The 20,506-nt window shown below is 41.6% G+C and overlaps 2 protein-coding genes across 2 annotated transcripts; both read right to left on the reverse strand.

Moving 5' to 3' along the window:
* Nucleotides 1-318: 318 nt before the first annotated feature.
* arid5a (AT-rich interactive domain 5A) lies at nucleotides 319-11,054 on the reverse strand. The gene is made up of 7 exons (XM_063194548.1): nucleotides 10,846-11,054; nucleotides 9,270-9,358; nucleotides 5,027-5,186; nucleotides 4,845-4,897; nucleotides 3,878-3,975; nucleotides 2,991-3,159; nucleotides 319-2,647 (listed from the first exon to the last, which is right to left on the reverse strand). The coding sequence occupies exons 1-7, from the start codon at nucleotides 10,847-10,849 to the stop codon at nucleotides 1,376-1,378; spliced, it is 1,845 nt and encodes a 614-aa protein (XP_063050618.1). The 5' UTR covers nucleotides 10,850-11,054; the 3' UTR covers nucleotides 319-1,375.
* Nucleotides 11,055-14,570: 3,516 nt separating this feature from the next.
* On the reverse strand, nucleotides 14,571-20,352 carry polr3d (polymerase (RNA) III (DNA directed) polypeptide D). The gene is made up of 9 exons (XM_063194549.1): nucleotides 20,269-20,352; nucleotides 19,658-19,824; nucleotides 19,126-19,169; nucleotides 18,803-18,957; nucleotides 17,563-17,687; nucleotides 16,998-17,196; nucleotides 15,883-16,139; nucleotides 15,449-15,598; nucleotides 14,571-14,983 (listed from the first exon to the last, which is right to left on the reverse strand). Exons 2-9 carry the CDS (start codon nucleotides 19,808-19,810, stop codon nucleotides 14,867-14,869), a joined length of 1,200 nt encoding a protein of 399 aa, XP_063050619.1. The 5' UTR covers nucleotides 19,811-19,824; nucleotides 20,269-20,352; the 3' UTR covers nucleotides 14,571-14,866.
* Nucleotides 20,353-20,506: the final 154 nt, after the last annotated feature.

Genomic DNA, 20,506 nt, shown 5'->3' on the forward strand with positions numbered 1-20,506 from the left:
GTCAACCTTTCCTTAGGCAGGCTGCTTGTGAGTATCTCAGGAAATACACACACACAGATTTTTAGAAACAACATATTGTGTGTTCAGGATGTGCTTAACCAAAATAATCTTAACACATTTTCTCATCTCCAGTTCTAATGTTACCCTCAGTACACTTGAAATTGATAAATGGCATCCTCTGCTGGCCATCACAGTCATTTTTTTCGGATACAACTGACTAACTGTCTTTGGTAAGCCTTTCCTTGCAAGACACAGATTTACCTGTAGCTATATCAACAAATCTAAAATGGTTAAAAATAGTCTATGTTCAATTTTTTTTACGCATGCATATCAGTAGCTGTCAAAATGTTCATATGCCAGTAGTCACAGTAGACAGAAGATCAGACAGGTAGGCCTATCAGTAATGATTACGGTATTGTATACTACTGTAAGTCCACGAATGATGAGGGCTTGTGCTGAAATGATGCTGTGTATAGATACTGACTGAGAAAAAAAGACTTCACAATTAAGAGGAAGCATTTATTATGAAATAGTAACTGAAATGGTCTGTAAAAATAAACAGTATTTAGAAAATGTGCAGGCTGCCTCCCCCTTCGCAACAAATATAGTACTTTCCAACAATACAATAAGGTAGTCTCCAGTCTTCACCACTTTGACACATGAATCACACAATGTTATCATATGTCATAAGGCAGCAGTTTGATCCATAGCAGGATGAATACATGACAGTTTTTTGGGGCTTCTTCATATCTGGTGGGATCAGAGTTATACATACAGTGCCAGTTCAAACTACTTGGCTGCATGCACAGTAATAGTTAGCGCAGCTGTGGCATCTCTGTGCTAAACCCATCTGCTACACAGATTTCAATGGAAAAGCACAGTAACTTCTGATTGGAGGACAGGTTTGCCATCCTTATGTGTCTTAACTTACTTCCAAAGATGGGGTACTAGACTGGCCAGACAATTTTCTGACCAGGTATTTTTTTTGTCACCAGGTCGCATCATCTAGTTTACTTGGCCATACAGATATAGGACCCAAAAGACAGTTGATGGGATGTTGGAAAAACTGACCGATCCTATCAGATCCGAGAGAATAACAACACCTGCGAGATGCAATGGCATGTAGTCCAGACAGCTGAAAGCAGCTGAAACACTTCAAGATAAAAATCTTGTGAACATTGATGCACCTAAAAATCTCAATACAGTACAGTAGTTTGTTTCACTGTTTGCTGTCATGACCTATTGTTCTCACTTCTCTGTCATCTCATAGAGGTCATGCATTTCCTAAATCCAGTGGTGTTTGGTGATGCACGTACCATGCATTTGGAGTGTGTGGAGCAGTTTGCTTTTTTATGCCAGAGTGTGTAAGAACAGTTTATAATCTAGTGTTTGATGAATATGGATAGTGACCAGCCAGTGGTGGCCCGAAAGGTGGTGTGAGTGGATTTGACTGAAGTGGGTATTCATGGAGGATGGGGACGCTGGCACCAGCAGGCATGAACAGTGGCTGGTGGTGTGAGTTCAGATGAGCTATGGGGAGATAGGTTGGAGACAGAAATGAGTGCGGGCTTCTTAGCCCTTTAATGTGGTGCTCTGGTCCTATGTAAGGTACTTGCAGACCAATGCTTGAATGATGCAACAACGGCAGGGGACCGTGCCAAACGTGTATGCCTTTATCTTTTTTGCCTACACTGGAATGCAAAGGAGAAAATGTTTGTGTCTTTCGGGGTTGGTGCCTCAGCTCCTGCTCGTGTCTCATGTACGCTTCGTATGACGGCTCAAACATCAGAGGCACGGCTTTATGGAACGGATGAGCGGACACAGGTGAGGCGACGTCTCTGGACCTGGGCACCACTCTGGTGAAACTGGACGCTGAGGACGTCCAGGAGGGTGTCATTTTGTTCTTCTTTAAAACAGGGTGCTGAGAAGGTTGCCCTTGTTTCTCAGAGGGTGGCGTGTAAATCTCTCGTGACGTGTACCTCTTTCTGGCATCCAAAGCCAGAGTAGTAGCGGTGAGTTGGCTCGAAGAACACGTCTGGAAAACACCTTGACGCTGGTGCAGGCTCTCCAGCCGTGTGGGGTGACGGCTTAGTGGTTTATGTAACACATGGCTACTCTGTGGTGGTGGTTGTGAGCGGGGAGCAGAGTGACCCACGGCCACGGGAGGAGTCTTCAACTGTGTTCCCCTCTTGGTGTCTGTGACTGACCCACTCGCGGTGGCCTCAGTGGCTTGTGGTGGGTGTTCCTCAGACGAGACGGAACCAGGGGAAGGGCTGAGGGAACACGAGACAGAAGGGGAGGAAGGAGGGAGAGGGGAGCCGTCCGATGAGTTGCGGGCACTGCCTTGCGTTAGAACACCCGGTGATGGCGGAGAACGATGGATGACAAATGTGCTTCCTCCTGAGTCACAGTCTGCTACTACTTTGGGGCTTTGCAGCACACACAGGCTGGCCTGGGCCATCAGCTTCTTCTTCTCCAGGGGGGAGATGACCCCAGCTGGGCCTGACGATGGCACTATGAGGCTGACGTCGCGAGGAGACTCCAGCTTGATGAAGCCAGACGTCTCATGGGCCCCAAACTGCTTATTGTTATGGGACTGGGGCCTGTCCTGGAGAAATCCGCTGGATGGGTGGCGCTGGGCAGTTTCCTGGGAAAACATTGCTATTGTTAATAAGCATCATTGACATTAACCTCCAATCAAATTATTGGTGATCAGCAACTGGATTCAGTTCATTCCAAATCAATGTGCCACATTTATCAAATCCTCCTGCTGTGCTGGGTACTGGGTATAATAGGTATCACATGGTGCGTGACACCAGGATTACCTTGCTTCATTCCTTGCTGTAGCAACTTCTGATGTTATGACATCATTCAATCTTTTTGCACTAGAATCTGTTTGGCAGATCCATTAATATGTTTCCACTGTTTCTTGCAAAAACATTCCAGCTTTAGAGCATCTCAGTCACACCTCAGTCGGGCATCTCAGTCACCTTATTGCTTGTTGTCTTTTCTTCCCTCTGCGTCACCTTTCTCTTCGTCTTCCCCTCAGCTTTGCTCTTCTTCACATCTGGGCTCTTCTTGTAGAGTTTTCGAGGTTTGGATTGGGGGAGGGGCTTGTACTCCTCTCCTCTCAGCTGTCTCTCAAAAGGTAGAATGAGCCTGCAGGGATGCAAGGAAACACGCCAGCACAGATACCCATTTACTACAGTACAGGGGCTTCTTGAGGCCCACTTGAAAATTAAATTTCACAAATGTTCCTCCTCTGACCCAATAAAATACCTGTATACAGCTCATAGTCAACAGCAACACACACACACAGACCAATATTATTTTACACACACACACACACACACACACACACACAGACACACACACAGACACACACACAGACACACACACAGACACAGACACACACACACACACACACACACACACACACACACACACACACACACACACACACACACACACACACACACACACACACAAAAGTTGTGATTGAATGATAAAGAGAATAAGAGTGGGTCATCTTAGCTGAGTGGTTTTGCATTTACTATAGTAGTACCGTTACAGGGACTATGTGTTTGATTTGTATGGTGATTAAACATAATGATTCACTATGATCACAAAGGGGTGGAAACTGGCTAAACAGTAGGCCTAAGCTCTGCTGATATGCTAGAAATTGACATTTAGTGAGAGATGGGAAATGCATCAATTGACCAGTAACATACCGCATAGTGTGTAACAAAGTTAATGTTTAGTCATATTCTGAAAGATTAAGCCCTTTTTAAAGTTGAGACCATTTGGCAATTACAATTAAAGATCATTCTCCACTCAGATAAGAGTGTACACATGATGAAGATATATCTGCAGTTACCTCTCATAGTGTTTACGGGTACACGTAGCGGCACTCGTGCTGCCCGGACTTCCCCCTAGCTCATCGTACACGTTCTTCCACAAGCGCCTTCCAGTCACCTGTGTGGGCCAGGCCAAAGCAGGGTTTATATTACAAATGATAGACTATTGCATTGTTTTGTATTGTATTGCATCTAATACAATGTAATGCAAGTGCATGACCGTAGCACAACCTGGCTCAAGTCGTCCCATGGACATTTTGAGATATACAAAGACTCTGACAGGGCATTCGGATATGTAGGCCTACTGTAAATTTGAGATCCAAAGAGGATGATTGGAAAAACTTCTTTGGTGATTTACTCGGAGCCATCCAAAACGATTTGAGCCTGGTTTCTCTATGAAATGACGCATATTATTTGACACTGCACTGAGCACACTGGCAAGAGGTCTAAGACATAAAAACATTTCAGAACCTATCCCATGGCGCTTTTGATAGCTAGCTTTCATGTCTGCCTTAGCGGTCCACTAAAATTTTGCCCAATTCTCTGAGCACATACAGTACAGACGAATGGGGAAATCCTCCTCCTGATGTTTATGTTTTTTGTTAAGTGGAGCAGAATATAGAATAAATAAGAAAACACCCATATCCACCTACAACACCTGGTGTGGGATTAAGGCCAAACTCCAAATTAAAAAAAGTCTGTGACACCAAAGCTTCCGTGGTGTCTCAGACTTTATTTTGTATTAGCAGAATAGCTGCCAATTATTTTAGCAGAATGCTTTCTATATATATCATAAAGAGATGGTTAAGTGATTGGCATTGCCACTTAAGTGAGTGGCATTTCCATTCCATGTCCTCTTACAATGCTGTTCTTCATAGCACTCTGTTTCTATAACCGTCACTCCAGATATACTGTACAGTAATATGTATGGTAAGTGACATCTCACATCATTCTGTGACAAAGAATAAATACAATTCTGATACTTACAGTGTCATAGCCTCCCATTGCCTCCACTGCTTTGTAGATTTTCCACAAATTAACTGTAAACACAGAACATGTATAGTATGTCATGTACAGTGCATGCATGTACAGTATATCTCTTCAAGAAGGCAAGGTACCTAGCTACAGCGATCATTTTTTTCTGTGAGGCACTGTACTGCATTACTCACTCTGTTTAAATCCGAGATGTGGAATTCTTTCAATGGGTGAGCCACGGTCCTTCATGAAGCGATAGAGATTATCAACGAAGGCCCTCTCCTCAGCCTCTACATGGTCAGGGGAACTCGCCATCTCTGTCTTGTTGCTACGGGTTTCATAACCTTTTGTGTGCTGGAAAATATAATGTATAATGTTAAGTTAGAAATGTCTGGTGGAATGGTTGTAAAGATGGAAATCACAATGCCAATGCCAATGGACAACAGCATTTAGGACATTGTTTTTATTCTGTTAAATATGTTTCAATTAACATTTGTACTCTTGCACTGTAAGCAATGGTGTTCATCTTTGTCTTTTATGAGATCTGGTTTGAGATATTTGGGCAAGCATGTCTTAACCCTTTGAGGAGTACCATCACAAATATGTGATTAGAATTTTGACCAAATTTTGAGTTCTCATTATGATGTCATAATGTCTTTGCGAGATTTTTAACACAGACGTCTATGGGAGCTGTAGAGTGTTCCAGTAAAATTCTAGAAGAACCTCCAGAAATTCCTTATTCCGCAAAGGGTTAAGGAGTTTAAGGCCCCCAGGGATGTGTCACAAATACTGAATACTGAAACTGTACATGCCAGTTCATAATGCCAGCTTTTGAATGAATCATAATGTCAAAAATGTAAAAAAGATAATTGTTCCAAAAGGTAGGAGAGAGAGAGAGAGAGAGAGAGAGAGAGAGAGAGAGAGAGAGAGAGAGAGAGAGAGAGAGAGAGAGAGAGAGAGAGAGAGAGAGAGAGAGAGAGAGAGAGAGAGAGAGAGAGAGAGAGAGAGATAGAGAGAGAGAGAGAGAGAGAGAGAGAGAGAGAGAGAGAGAGATTTTTGTTAAATGTTGCTGAGTGCACTGCACTGCAAACAGGATGTTTAGAGCAGCATGAAAGCCATGCACTGCAGGTATTCAATAACTGACTTAACTAAGTTTACTCATACACATGTTTGTACCTGGTAAAGCAGTCCAAAGTAAAGCAGGGTAAAATAGTCCACATGGCATATTACTTTGTCAAGTTGGTTCTGTGCAGCAGTACTCCCCATGCTCATTTTGGAAATCTATGCTGCTCAGATATTCTGCTATCTCTTTCTCAATTTCACATGATTCATAGTCATACCAATTCCGTTTGGAAATCAAGTTGTGGGCCCCATAAAAAAACCGAATGAGTCGACACACAGTTTCACCGTTTGAATTTGAGTTCCTGTGTGTGGCCACTGATTTCTGAGAAATAACACGGTTGAGGTGAGTAAAAATGAAGATGCGTTTTCTTGGGATAGCCCTATCTGAGTCATATCAAGGTCTGATTTTTCACTCAGAAATCCCCTGTCAACCCATCTTTTGTCCTCTAAAGTACACGACTTTTCACTTCATTTGCCTTAATAGACCTATGCATTCAACCTATTAGGCCTACATGTCCTATGCATGATTGTGCTGATGTACAAATCTGAAATAAAATCATGAATAAAACCGGCCACTCCATAACTGCCAGACAGACATGTCTGAATTCCTGTTTCTGAGATAAGAGAACGTTACAGTTGATGGATGACTTTCAGGGTGTTCATTTCTAGACCACAACAGGATAGAACAGAAATGCGACACGTATCTAACCAGTTTCACACCGGAAGTATCTGTCCAAATACAGCACACAAACCTTTCAACCGCAGGTGTGAAAGGTTTGAATTACCTACGCTGTTTACAGGCTACCGTTATAACATTAAAGCTTCTACTGACACAGTGGTAGGCCTATAGCATGAATGTCGCGAGAATAAATGTCCAACAAAATGGAGTAGGCCTACATATATATTGCATTGTGATTTTTTTGCATCCTTAGGCCTACTTATTACATGGTCACTTATTATATCATCGTCGGAGCTTCTAATAAGTGTGGTGCCATAGGTGAGCACTCCCTTTCCTTTTTGTGCAGTGTTGTAAACATAGCGTTGTTCATCTGATTGAGCACAGCTGATACACAGCTGAATGATCACTGTCAATGTGAAGTTTAATGTTTTATTTCTCTCAACTTTATAATTCTGTGAGATTTTCAGGCATTACTGGCGCCCCCAAGACAATTGGTAGCCTCGGCAACAGCCTTGTTTGCCTATGCCTAGCGTCGGCCCTGACTTCATCTGTGTGTGGATATATCCCGATTGACACAATTTCGATCAACGCTCAGCACATATTGTATTTCTACTGACTTATAGAACAATTCTTTTACAACATATTGAAAAACTCACACATCAAAACAAAACAAAAAGAGCACTCTAAATTTCCACCACATTCAGAATCTCATTTCGGAAAATAGTGTGTGGGGACCGTTGATGTCAAGTGTGTCACTGAGACTCTCACTATGATTGTTCTTGGTGTGCACAGACACAGATGCTATCACAGGGCGAGTCTTCACCACAAAACCACCGGTGCACCAACCAACTTCACTGTATCTTGGAAATTTCAAAGCACTTCAGTAACATCGAACAAGCAAATGCTTCTGCAATTACCAGAAATGTCCGTTGGGCCTTATATGTTTTTGGCACATCTGTGTTCTAAAGAAAACCCCTTTGTGCTTTGAAATGTGGTGATGAGATGTGAACATAGTTAACGGCATAAAGGCACACAGAGCCTCTAAGGGTCATTACTACAGAGAAGGGGCTTGTATAGGCCTGTTGGCATACAACTCTAAAACATAATTTTATAAAATACAATTGCAAAGAGAGTTAAAGCAGGCTGCATAGTCAAGACTTGTTGTACATGGATATTCTGGTCACTCATTCTGGTTGTATGATGAAAGACACAAATAATGGTGTTGAACTGGCCTTTTCTGATGCCTCTTTTCCGGTAGGCCTACAGCTCGACAGCGGAGCTCGGCCGCCACTTTTTGCTTTGTGATTGAGCTGTGTCGTGTTTATTCGAAAAGCAAAAAGTGGCGGCCGAGTCTCACGTTGTCTAGCTGTAGGCCTACCAGAAAAACGGCAGTGGAAAAGAGGCATAAGTGGCAGCCAAAAAAAGCCATCTATGTTCTGACATGGCCTGTAAGCATTAAATTGTGCCCTTCCCCAGACATTACTGCAGATGAGAACATCTTTTTGTAAACATCAGAGGCCTCCTGTCCTAAAACTTGCGTGGATGTCCTATTGAATCTTTGCATATGTAAAAATCTGAAAAGATACAATACGCACCAAATAATAGAGAGGTAGGCCTATCAATCTAAGAATAAAGAGGTTTTCATGCACAGTCTCGTGGTACATCTGAAATCATGTGTAATTCAGTGCACACATGCACATGTTAAGTCAGTCTTCACATCTGAACATGAGAAGTTACCAGGGGCGGATCTAGCCATTTTGGGGCCCTGGGCGAAATATAAACATGGGGCCCTCAAAAGTCATTATGTAGACATAAACATCTGTGTTTTGGTGCTATATTAGTGTTTTGTCTCATATTTATATTCGATTACTTTACATACAGTAAGTGAAAAATTAAGATCAGGGCTACTTTTTTTGTGCCTACTGTGACTTTTGTGACAGTAGGGCCCCCAATGGAGGACAGATTTGGTCGGGGCCCAAGACAATTGTCTAGGTTTGCCTGATGGAAAGTCTGCCTCTGGAGGTTACGCACAGGTTTTTTGTGTGTAAGCAAGCTTTGTACATAAGGCCTCTGAAGACAATAATAAAAAAGAGAATGTCATGAATTACTACACAGGAGAGGTTCTTTAATGGCAGTTTCTTTAAAACCCTTTATATTGGTGCCACAAGGTTGGTGAATAGGCCTTATGAAAGTATGTCATATGTGCAATTCTAAATCAGTTTATTAATACAACTAGTGACCGTCATGCCAAATGGTCAAATTCCATGAATGGAAAAACCTCTGACATGACCAGCGCAAATTTAGGTTTTAAATGATTTAAGACTTCCAGGCGTTTTTGCACAGGCCTCGACATAGACGACTGTTCAAAGAGGGTTAATGAGCTGTTTTAAAGGTTCCATAGTGCAGCAGTGAGTCATAAACTCAACTTTATTTTCCTGTCTATTAATAAATAAATAAATTAATTAATTAATTAAAAATGAATTAAAAAAAGAAAACAAACACACATAAAAAGACCCATTGAATGTAATAAAATGTTTGTTTTTGCCATTCATTCATGAAGCATCACAGAACATTTCTGCAGTTACAGTACATGCGATCCATGTGTGCGTCGGGCCGTGGGCCGATGTAGTGAGTACCTTCTCTGGGAAAAGTTCTGTAGGTCCTTCCTCCTGACAGATGTCCACTGAATCTGAGTTGTCTGTAGAGTTATCTCCTGGATCTGACACTGCATTGAGACATGTACAACATCAGTAAAACAGGTCTCATTTCATGGGTGGTATACATCCCATGGCCTTGAACTGTTTTTTTCTGTGAGAAAAAAAGTCGTCATCTGTTCCTAAATAACTGGCCACAGCTAAGAAAAGGATATCAGCAGTTCTTTAAAAATCTTGAACAATGTCCAAGGAACATGCAACACTGTGCCTTCATTGTACCATGTGTGGCTAATTCAAATCAATTTATAATGGAACCCTTTGTGCACGAAACAACTCACTTAAGACTCATTTGTGCCTGATAGGTTGAGTGATGACTCTACAGGAGCTAAATTACAGTTGAATTAAAGCAAACATGACTGAAAACGAGATTGGACCGCTGAATGCTGCATGCTGAATGAAAGGGATGACCGATTTTTGGTTGACACTGAGCAAGACTTTTCAGAAATGAGTGCTGCAACAAAACTCGTTGGTGTCAGACAAATTTGAAGAGAAGTCAAGTCCAATATGAAACCACATGCTTACAACAGCACTTCCTGCCAGAGAGAGTATAACCACAGATGTGTTATGAACTACACTTCTGTTGCCACCACAGAATTTCAGTGCAATGTGTTTGCCGTTGAGCAGTGTTCCCACAGACCTGTAAGGCTGACAGCAACAATTTGGTCTATAAATCACTTTAATCTGTACATGGCTATGTTTTCAACGCTATGTATTCAACATAAGTTGTTCTTAATGTGGTCCTATCAGCATTGAACACTGTTGAAAGTTGGAAATACATGTGTTTCCTCAGCATATGTGATAATAAAAAACACTTAAATCTATGCAGCTGGTGGTAATTGTAGCTATTTTGGTTGACTGCAGTTATATGTGACCTGCAATGAGGCAATATTTCACTGCCGTCACCTCAGTTGGTTTGACAGCCACATCAGCCTAAATTTGTGTGGTCACTCACATCCTAGTTCCTTCAATATGTATTACTTCTCTAAAATTGTGCTCTTTTCACAATGAAACAACTGTGGTACTCGCTTTCAGAAGGCTGAATACTGGAAGACCAAAGTGCAGTTTCCTGTTTTTCAAATCAGACATTTAAATGGCAAACTCTACATACATAAAAGTGAATGTATTTTTTAAAATGAATATATTATTATTATTATTATTATTATTACAATTATTATTATTATTATTATTAGTATTAGTAGTAGTAGTAGTAGTAGTAGTACACTTATTATTATATTGTTATCAATTGTAAATGTTCAGTCTGGGAATAAATTTGTTCAATTTTGGAATATTTTTATGGATTGTTTGCAGCAATCAATCAATGACAGTGTACTGCACTGCATAAAATGATTACATTTTTATATCTGGGCTATTGTATTATATTAGAAGAGTCCAAGATGTCTGACACCACTACTAGGCTAAATGTAGATCAAATGTAGCCGACTGGCAGTGACAATTATGACCAAAAGCAGCTGGTAGCGAGATAATATCTCAAACTCACCCATTGCAGAGGCCGGATATCTGGGCTGGACGGCACCAACCTGTCGCTGTTGAGACTTCTGTGCGTTGAAGTTGTTCTCAAGTATCAGAACGGAGAGAACTTTCGAAATCTCTGACTTCTGGTGAGCATTCAACTTGTCATTGGAGGGCAGCCTTGACACTTAACAAGTTTCCTTCCTTCTAAAGAAAGAGCAGTGAGCTGTGCTGGTGTTTTGTCATTGCCTGCCCTGCGTGCTGTTACAGGAAATATGCATATGTAAGTCAACATAAGTGACGTGCAATAAGTCACATGGGTTGATAAGCATATGGGTAGGCCTAAGCAATAGGCCCGATACAAGACTTAGGCCTATGTATTCTGTTCCTAAAAAGGCAATTATTTGTCATTATTTTCAAATGATATTGTCATCTTGACATCTATTGACATCTTCGCAAATAATAGTGTGTTGTATTTTATTTATGTACAATCGACAATTTTATTATACCATTTTAAATGTATGATATTACAGTTTGAAACATTCCTCACATTAAACTGTCTTAGTGTTGATGCCAGTGCATTGTATAATATTGGAAAACATAATGTAGGCCTACATATTTGTATTATACAGTGAGGAGAATAAGTATTTGATCCCTTGCTGATTTTGTTGGTTTGCCCACTAATAAAGACATGATCAGTCTTTAATGTTAATGATAATATGTATTCTAATATGGAGAGACAGAATATCAAAAAGAAAATCCAGAAATTAACTCTAAAGAATATATAATAATTGATTTATATTTAATTGAGGGAAATAAGTATTTGATCCCCTGCCAACCATTAAGAGTTCTGATACCGCAGATCAAATGGCACTTCCAATCAACTTGTTATCTGAATTGAACACACCTGTTAATAGTAACCTGCACAAAAGACACATTGAATCTGCAGAATCAGTCCATAGAATCAGTCAATCAATCAAACTAAACTCGCCAACATGGGGGACAAAATTTTAGAACTCAATAAGGCTGAAATGGGCTCCTGGATATTAAAGAGCAAACTGTTGGTGCATTTCTTCCCAATTTTAGGACATACAAAATGATCATCAATCATCAATCTTAGGCCTGTCTCTGGTTCCATACAAGATTTGACCTAGTGGGAATTTAATAACCAGAAAAAAAGGAGATAAAGCACCTTAAAACTGTATGGGAGGAGCTAGGAAATGATCTCAAGGCAGCTGGGACCTCAATCACTAAGAAAACTATTGGAAACACTTGATACCACAGCGGATTAAAATCCTGCAGTGCATGTATGGTACCCCGGCTTCAGAAGGAACCTGTTCAGGCTCACCTGAGGTTTGCCAATGAACGTCAAACTGGATTAGGATATGATTGGGAGGTGCTGGAATCAGATAACACCAAAATCAAACTGTTTGGCATTAACACAACTCTGTGTGTTTGGAGGAAGAGAAATGCTGCCTATGATCCCAAGAACAACACCTTCTCCAACATCATAAATGAAAGTGGTAACATTATGTTTTGAGGTTGTTTGTCTGGCCAAGACACAGGACAACTTCACATCGTCAAGAAATGGATGGAGGGAGACATGTAAACGTACAATGCTGCATGCCAACCTCTTTCCCACCACCACTAGACTGAAGGTGGGTCATGGATTAGCCTCCCAAAATGATAATAATCCATAACATACAGCCCAAGCAACGAAGGAGTAGCTCAAGCAGAAGCACATTAAGGTCATGAAGTGGCCTAGACAGTTTCCAAACATTAACCCTATAATAATCCTGTGAATAGAACAGAAGTTCCCATTTGGCAAGATACAGTCATACAACTTAAGTGATTTAGAGATGGTCTGCAAAGAAAAGTGGACAAAAATCCTTTCTAATATACCCACAAACATTGTCATTAACTGAAAGAAACATCTGACCTCTGTATGTGAAAACAAGGGCTTTGCCACCAAGTATTTTGTCTTTTTTGACTAGAGGGGTCAAATACTTATTTTCCTCAATGGAATACAAATCAATTAAAATATATTCTTCAAAGTTATTTTCTGGATTTTCTTTTTGATATTCTGTCTCTCTATATTATAATACATTTTATCATTAACATTATAGAATGATCATGTCTTTATTAGTGGGCAAACCAACAAAATCAGCAAGGGATCAAATACTTATTCTCCTCACTGTACATTGTTCACAAAGTGCTGTAGGCAATGCCAAATACAAATAAATAGACCATCACAATGATCCATCCTGATTGCTGGTAGCAGTTTGGGGTTCTCTGAGCCTCTTGGTCAGAGGAATTATCAGAACCAAACCAGCTAAGTACAGCCATTATTTTCCTGACAGTAATTATTTTCCTGGTAGTGGTGACAGCTTACTGTCAAGAGTACAGAAGTCAAGTTATAGACAGAAACGCTTGAGCAAAATTATGACCCCTAAGTTCCAGTTCAGTTCTTGAAACGCAACTGAGGTTAACCATAGGCTGCTTGGCTGCTAGAATATCGCAACTCAAGCTGAAATTTTGGGAAGTATTGTACTGCAATTAGTCTACATTCAATTCAAAAAGAAAGTAGTGATATCTAAGGTGCATTTAAGGTGTAATTTCCACCATACATGTGCATCTGGTAACAAGTCCCTGACCTGTTAAATTACTGTAGGGTATTCTGTCTAGGCAGCATCCTGCTGCCAGTCGTGGTAGAACAAGGTTGTACTTGCTGCCCTATACCAGGACTACACATCTGTGTGACTCCATTGATTCCCACAGTGGCATTCCAAGAATAGCAGAGAAAGTCAATAGAGGTTGTTTTAGAAAAGCCATGGAATTTGATCATTTTGCATGCACATTGGCAGTAACATTGCCAACGTTTTTTTCCAATTGTAAAATAACGTCCCAGTGATGAGCAACATGGATTATTTTGTTTACAATCCAGTGTCATATTTTCCAAAACACCTGGTTTTGCCTGCCCCATGCAACAGGTAAAACCAGGTCATTTGGAACATGTGGCACTGGATTACAAAACTAATGAATCCCGGTTGGCCATCACTAGGGGAAAGACATGTTGAATGTCACTCTGCTGCCCCCTAGGGGGATATAAAACAAGCACCGAGCAGGTCTGAGGAGCTGGGATCTCCTGTGAGACATAACAGGGCTGCAAGTCCTGCAAGTCAAGATCACCAAAGACAAGCACCTTTGAAGAGTTCAATACAAGCCCAAAGAGATTCCAGTCCAAGACAAGACCAAGTTAGGACCGAGTGACATGTCAGTGTTTGAAAATGAATGTAAATAATGAGGGACAATAAACGTTTACAATATACAAAAATCGTCTTGTGTTTGGACCGGACTTGAGTACTACAGCCCTGCTATGAAGCAATTAAGCTGCCAACATGGAGAGTAAGGTTGCCTTCAGATAACTGAGGACTTATTTCAACAAGTCAAATCAGAGCATTGTGAGCTGTGTCATTGCTGAGATCACTCCTGTCCTGAAATATTCTTTGCTGCAGTCTTTTGGTACCTCTGTAGATATCTTTGTCAACAGCCAATCATGGGTTTATAATTGAGTGAACTCTCCAACTAGTGGTTTGATAGATTTGTGGTCAATCCACATTCCAGTTCAGTAGCCTTTGAAGTATGAAGGGATTTTTTTCAATGTTACTGGGGTTTTTTGTCTTGATTGATTCTCTTTAATCGTCATGCTCAACTGGATCAATTATATTCACAGAATTAATGAGCAAAATTATGTCATTTGTCAATATGCCTGGGTGTTTATTTAACATACAGAAAACATCAACATTACAGGTTTTCAAAAAAAAAATCAACTGATAAAATTATATACTTCAAGAACACACTTCAATCTTCTATAATACATAATATGTAAGACATTTCTCACAGGGGACTTGCATACAGAATGATGTTTTGATGATTCAGCAGCACATCTCGTTCACAGGCACTTTTAGCATTTCAGCACTTTTATTAAACAAAAAACTGTAATGTCTTAAATACTGTCTTTCTCTTTTGGCCTCAACGCAAGAGCATCCTCACTCTTTACTCTCTACGAGGGTTTGGAAGTCGGGAGAACACACCAGCTTGTGCTTGATTTGGCCCAAAACAGACAAGGTTCCACTCCGACCCTCGACACCCACCGACACTAGTTCCTGAGGGGGGCGGGGGGCATACAGCAGAAATTAAAGGAGGAAACATGTTAGTCATTAAACTTCATGCAGAATGGGGAGGAGGCAAACAGGTCAGTGGTCCCAGGCCCAGAATTTGACCATCCTTACATTAGTAGTATTGGGCTGTATTGGGCCATCCTTACATTATATACAGGGCTCATATGCATTATATGCAGGGCTCTACCAGCCAAATTTCAGTTTGGCTGGTAGCAAATACGAACTTACCTGCAATTTTGACCCATTAGTGAGTGTATGTTCTGCTAGTAAAATAGCCTCTACTAGACATTTGGCTGGTGATGAAAACAAGTTAATTTAGAGCCCTGATTATACTAGTATGTATTGGGTTGTATTGGGCCATCATTACATTACATGTACAATATTAGGTCATCATTACGTTATATCTATTGTCTGTCTGAGCTGTTAGTAAGCCACCCTGATTATGCCCACCTGTAGGAAGGAGCTGGTGGTTCCGAGGTCCACGTCTAAGGTGACGTTCCCGAGGACCAGCTGCACGCGGCCGGACTTCCTGACCAGTACGTGGCCCACCAGGCCCTCCTGCAGGTCTCGCAGGTTGCAGTTCTTCTCCGCCTCGGGCTCCTGCAAAGCCAATTTCATTCCAGTTTGGTTTTCTTGGTGGGTGCTGTGGCGCAGTGCGCTACTTCACCCGTACCATTTACGGTATCATGGACAAAATTGCTCATGAGAAACCACTTTCGACTCTGGCCTGGGTCATTTCACAGCCCAACCGGATCTGTCTTTCCCACTCCTTTCCTGTCTCTCTTCACTGGCCCACCCGGATAAAGGCAAAAGACCCCCAAAAATGGCCTTTTTGTCAAGGAATCATTAAGTTGTATATACAAAGGGGAAAGGAGAGTGCTCACCTCTGAGTCAGTCTTAAGCAGCAGTGACTGTCCACTCTCAGTCTGAATCTCCGTTTTGGTCTGTCTGACCTCTGTGGTGGGTGGCTGTCCGGGCAGCGAATCGGGGAGCTGCATGAAGAACAGCTCCACGTCTTTCGGCTCATTGCAGGACTCAAGCAGCTTCGACAGCACGTCCGGCTCGGGGAGGGGCGGAGGCCTGAACATCGACTCCCCCTTTGCTTCCTGCTTCTTTTCGCTTGTATCTGGCTCCTCCTTAACTAAAATAGGGAAGAAATAGGGAAGAAATAGTAAACATTGTCTAATACTTAGGGAGTTGGTCTGTGGGCCAAAAGGTTGTAGGTTGAAATTGTAACCCAACCAGTAGGTAATGGCTAAAGTGCCCATGAGCAAGGCACCTAAGCCCACATTACTCTACGGACTGCAATCAATACCCTATAATAACTGTAAGTCACTTTGGATGAAAAATGTAACAGTGACCCAGATCATAAATACAGTAACAGTAACATGTAATGTAACGGTAACCCAGATTATACCTTAGTGCAGAGCTTTTAGCACTAAAATTGTGATGACCCGAGTCTTAATATGTAACTTCATAGGTGACTCTCGCTAATGTCATATTGATAATGTTATGAGGTCTGTGGTGGCTAAACCTAGGTGCCACCGAGAGGCCTTGGAGGGAGTTACTCGAGCTGACGCACAAACATTGTCTTCGTTGTCATCCTTTATTGTTCTTCAAAGTTCGATTAAAATCCAGTACAAAAGGTTAAAAGCACATCTTAAAACCGCCACCGTGCAGTGCGTAGCCGGTCAAAGTTAAAGTGCTTGTGCGTAAAGAGCAATGTTACTGAGTGAGCGGTCAACGAAAATTGTGCTCTCCCATTCCTTGCCCCTCTCCCTGCCAGTCTACCGGTGCCCAGGTGCGTAAATACAAAACTAATTGCCAACCTAGTCAGGTGACGCACCACGGTGAATGTCAATAATAAAAGCCATTACAAAACCGGACATAATACAAGGCATATGGCCGCTACAAGGTTGTTGAGTGTTGAGGGTGCATAAGGGCAGTCAACAGTTGCAATAAGAGGCTATTTTAATCAGATTTGAAGACTACTGCTTACTTTTAGTGAGAGGTGTCGTTTCCATACTTGAACTTTCTGTGTCCTCCTCGCCTGTGGGTTTCTTGACCTCCTCCTTCTCCTCCTCTTCCTCCTCAGCGTCTTCGCTGGCCTCCTCTTTGAAGACCCAGCCGGACACAGACAGAGGGAGTTGCACAGGGGTGCTGTTCATATTGTTTTGTAGATGTGGGTCATCTACGAACTGTGTACATAGAGGTCATTACAGATCAATTATTCAAGATGTAGTACATGGCCGTGGACATGACATATTTTCAAGCAAAAGATGGACAGACTACACAAAAAGTGAAATCATTAACAATGTTTGAAAATAATGGTTCTCAGTGGTTAGAGGAAGGTCCTAAATCCAGTATGTGAAAGTTTTGTAGACTTTTGACCACTTGGTCAGTTACATTTTGCCAAAGGCTTCTGTGGCAGTTTGGTAAGCAATATGGCTTCAGGTGTAAACACAGTAGATTCCCTCATACATACTGATAACGAACTCCTAAAAAGTTACACATTGTGCCTTTAAAAACAGCATCCAAAATACACCCAGGTCATGATGACTTACACTATCTCTCTCCAAGCTGCGCAAGATGCCTTTCGTCTCCTCCTCAGTCTCCCTCTTCTCTTTCTTGATGTTGATAATTGGACATGGGCCAGAGTTCGGCGTTTCTCTTGCGTCATCAAGAATAGCTGAGATTAAAATGGGGGGAAAAAAGACATAAAACGTTTCATTAAAAGTGACAAAGGCGGCCCTACCGTGCCTTAATGGTAGTGCACTCGTCTGCTATGTGGTTGACCCCATTAGTCATTGATGATGCCAATATTACTCAGGTGGACTCTTACAAATATTTGGGAGTGTACTTTGATAATACTCTGTCCTGGAATGTTCATGTTAACAATGTGTGTGCTAGGATCCAACAGAGACTACATTTTTTGCGTAGACTCAGGGTGTTTGGTGTTCAACAGAGGATAATGTTATTTTTTTACCGTGCTGTTGTTGAGAGTGTAATACACTATGCAATCACTGTGTGGTTTGGAAACCTGACAGTGAAAGTGAAGTCTCAAATAGACAGACTGACCCGCTCTGCACTGAAGGTAGTGGGGGTGAGGGACTACCCCACCCTCCAAGCAAAATATGAAGGGTATCTAGTTAGGCATGCTAGGAAAATAATTGAGGATCCATCACATGTTCTGTACCCAGAATATGAGCAGCTACCCTCTGGCAGGCGATTTATAGTACCAGTTAAAAACAAGAAAAGGTTTTTGAATAGGTATAGGTTTTCTTTTGTCCCTGTTTCTGTTAACCTACTGAATGCAGGTCGTTAACAACCACCATCCTGTAATACCATGTATGTGTGTGGTAGGCTGTAGTAGATATGCACTTGAGTATCTCTATGAGGGCACTTTATGTATGTATGTATGTCTTTATTGTTGTTGGTTTTTTTTTGGCGTCATGTGTATCAGTGTGGTGTGTATGTGGCAGCTATGTATGTCCAAGACAAAATTCCTTCGGGACCATTAAAAGAATCTTGAATCTTGAGGTCGATTCCTGCCTGGGTCCTTTGCCCACCCTCCCCCGTCTCTCTCTTCCAAACAACAAGACTCTCTCTCTCTCAAACTGTCCTGTCACTGATAAAGTCTAAAAGACCAAAAAAAGTATTTTGAAAAAGTGACAAAGGCAGAAGGGGGCTCACGTGTCTCACAGACCTTTCTTTGACACAATGGTACCTTTGCTTTGCAACATTATGATGCCATCATGGTGACTTTTGTATAATATATACAGTATATATTTTAAATCTGTTTACTTCTCCTTTTAGCCATCAGCTCTGCAGGGCCCTGTTCGAAGATGGAGTGGGACTGGATGACCTCCGGTCGGCCGCGTCCTCTGCCGCGCGCTTCCCTTCCCCGCCCCCTTTCAGACTCTCTCTTGTCTCTTCTCTGCCCTCCTTCAGGCCTCTGCCTATCAAAGATAACCGACAGACATACTTAACATCAAACTTAACCGTTTTAACAATCAGAGTATAACAGCAAGCACACAACAAGAAGAAAAAAATCTGAATGTAATTAATACGAGAGTATGGTAAGATCAGCCTAAACAGAATGTGTAACAGCAAGACTTCGTACTTACTCTTCCTTGGCTTTGCGTCCAATTATGTTTGGTGTGAAGGTTTTCTGCGAAATGGAATTAAACAAAAAAGATTTTATATTTTATTTTCATAACTGACTTAGTATCCATGAACATCCTATTAAGAAGTCAATGTATGTGTGTGTGTGTACAGTTGGTCATCAGTGTGACCTAGTGTAGTCTACATTGTAGTGCTTGCAAGAGGAATGTCCGCTCGCACTCAAACCTCTGTGGTGCTGTTGGTCCAGCACAGCAGTGACAAGTGTACACAAGGCTGGGGTAATTATAAATCAACTACTACACCAGAGATGACTATCTGAAACTTGTATATTATAAAAGGAGAACACAGTGCATCGGAACCGTCTCATCAATTGCAATTCTAACATTTGCAATTCTTACACTGCATGACATTTTTAACATGTTGCACGATGTAATGCAATGATGCAACATGACTATAGGCTATAGCCTTCCTTTTTAATCAGCAGCCTGAAGTCATCTTTCAAACAGCAAGAGATAGACCAAGAAGACCGTTTACCTTTTTAACCCCTCCCAAAGTAAGGTCCCGTGACCGCATGGAAGGCAGGCGACCAGGTGAGAGAGAAGCAGGCAGTTTTCTGCCCACTGGAGTACCCCTTCCTTCCCCATCCACAGTTGGCCTCTTGGACCCACCCGGATTGGGTGAAGCCATCCTCTGCCAACAAGCTGTTCAATGATGATACGAGCACACACACCATGACACATTACTTGGCAGGCGATATAACTTACACAAAGCAATATCAATATCACCTTGCTGTAGTATTCATATTGCACAGTAGGCCTATATTATGGACTCATTCAAAAGACAATGATGGGTTAATTACAATGGCACATTGCTATAATCCCGAGGAAGACGTCGTGGATCCATAAGATAATGTCAAAGCAACGTCAAAGCAAAGCCTTCTCGTGAAATATACTGTATTATTTTGTTGCCCAGTCACACCAGTAGGCTAAAAGTTCACTGACTGTCAGTGAGACAGCTAGCACCCAACGCCAGGTAAGTTTACGTTTAAGTTTATTGGTTGTTAATGTGGCATTAATGTGGAGTGTCCCTTGTATTATCGTGTAAAGGTCTCGGATACACAAATGTCGAGGATAAAACACACTTACCTAAGTAGTTCAGATGGCACAACCGATGGCACTATGCACGGTTGTTGACAGTCCTCATGCTCGTGGCCAGCCAGCATCGACAGGATGACCAGCCACGAAAGGAGTTCTTCATTTTCAATATAAAAGTGTCGCCCCCCAGTTTCCCCCTTTTCTTTTCAACTACATAGATGGTATTTAAGAAATAAATTACAATTTCAGATATAAAAAATGTTGTACCACTCGTCTACTAAATAGACCG

This window comes from Engraulis encrasicolus, chromosome 3 (assembly GCF_034702125.1).
Source record: "Engraulis encrasicolus isolate BLACKSEA-1 chromosome 3, IST_EnEncr_1.0, whole genome shotgun sequence".
Classification (NCBI taxonomy): Eukaryota; Metazoa; Chordata; class Actinopteri; order Clupeiformes; family Engraulidae; genus Engraulis; species Engraulis encrasicolus.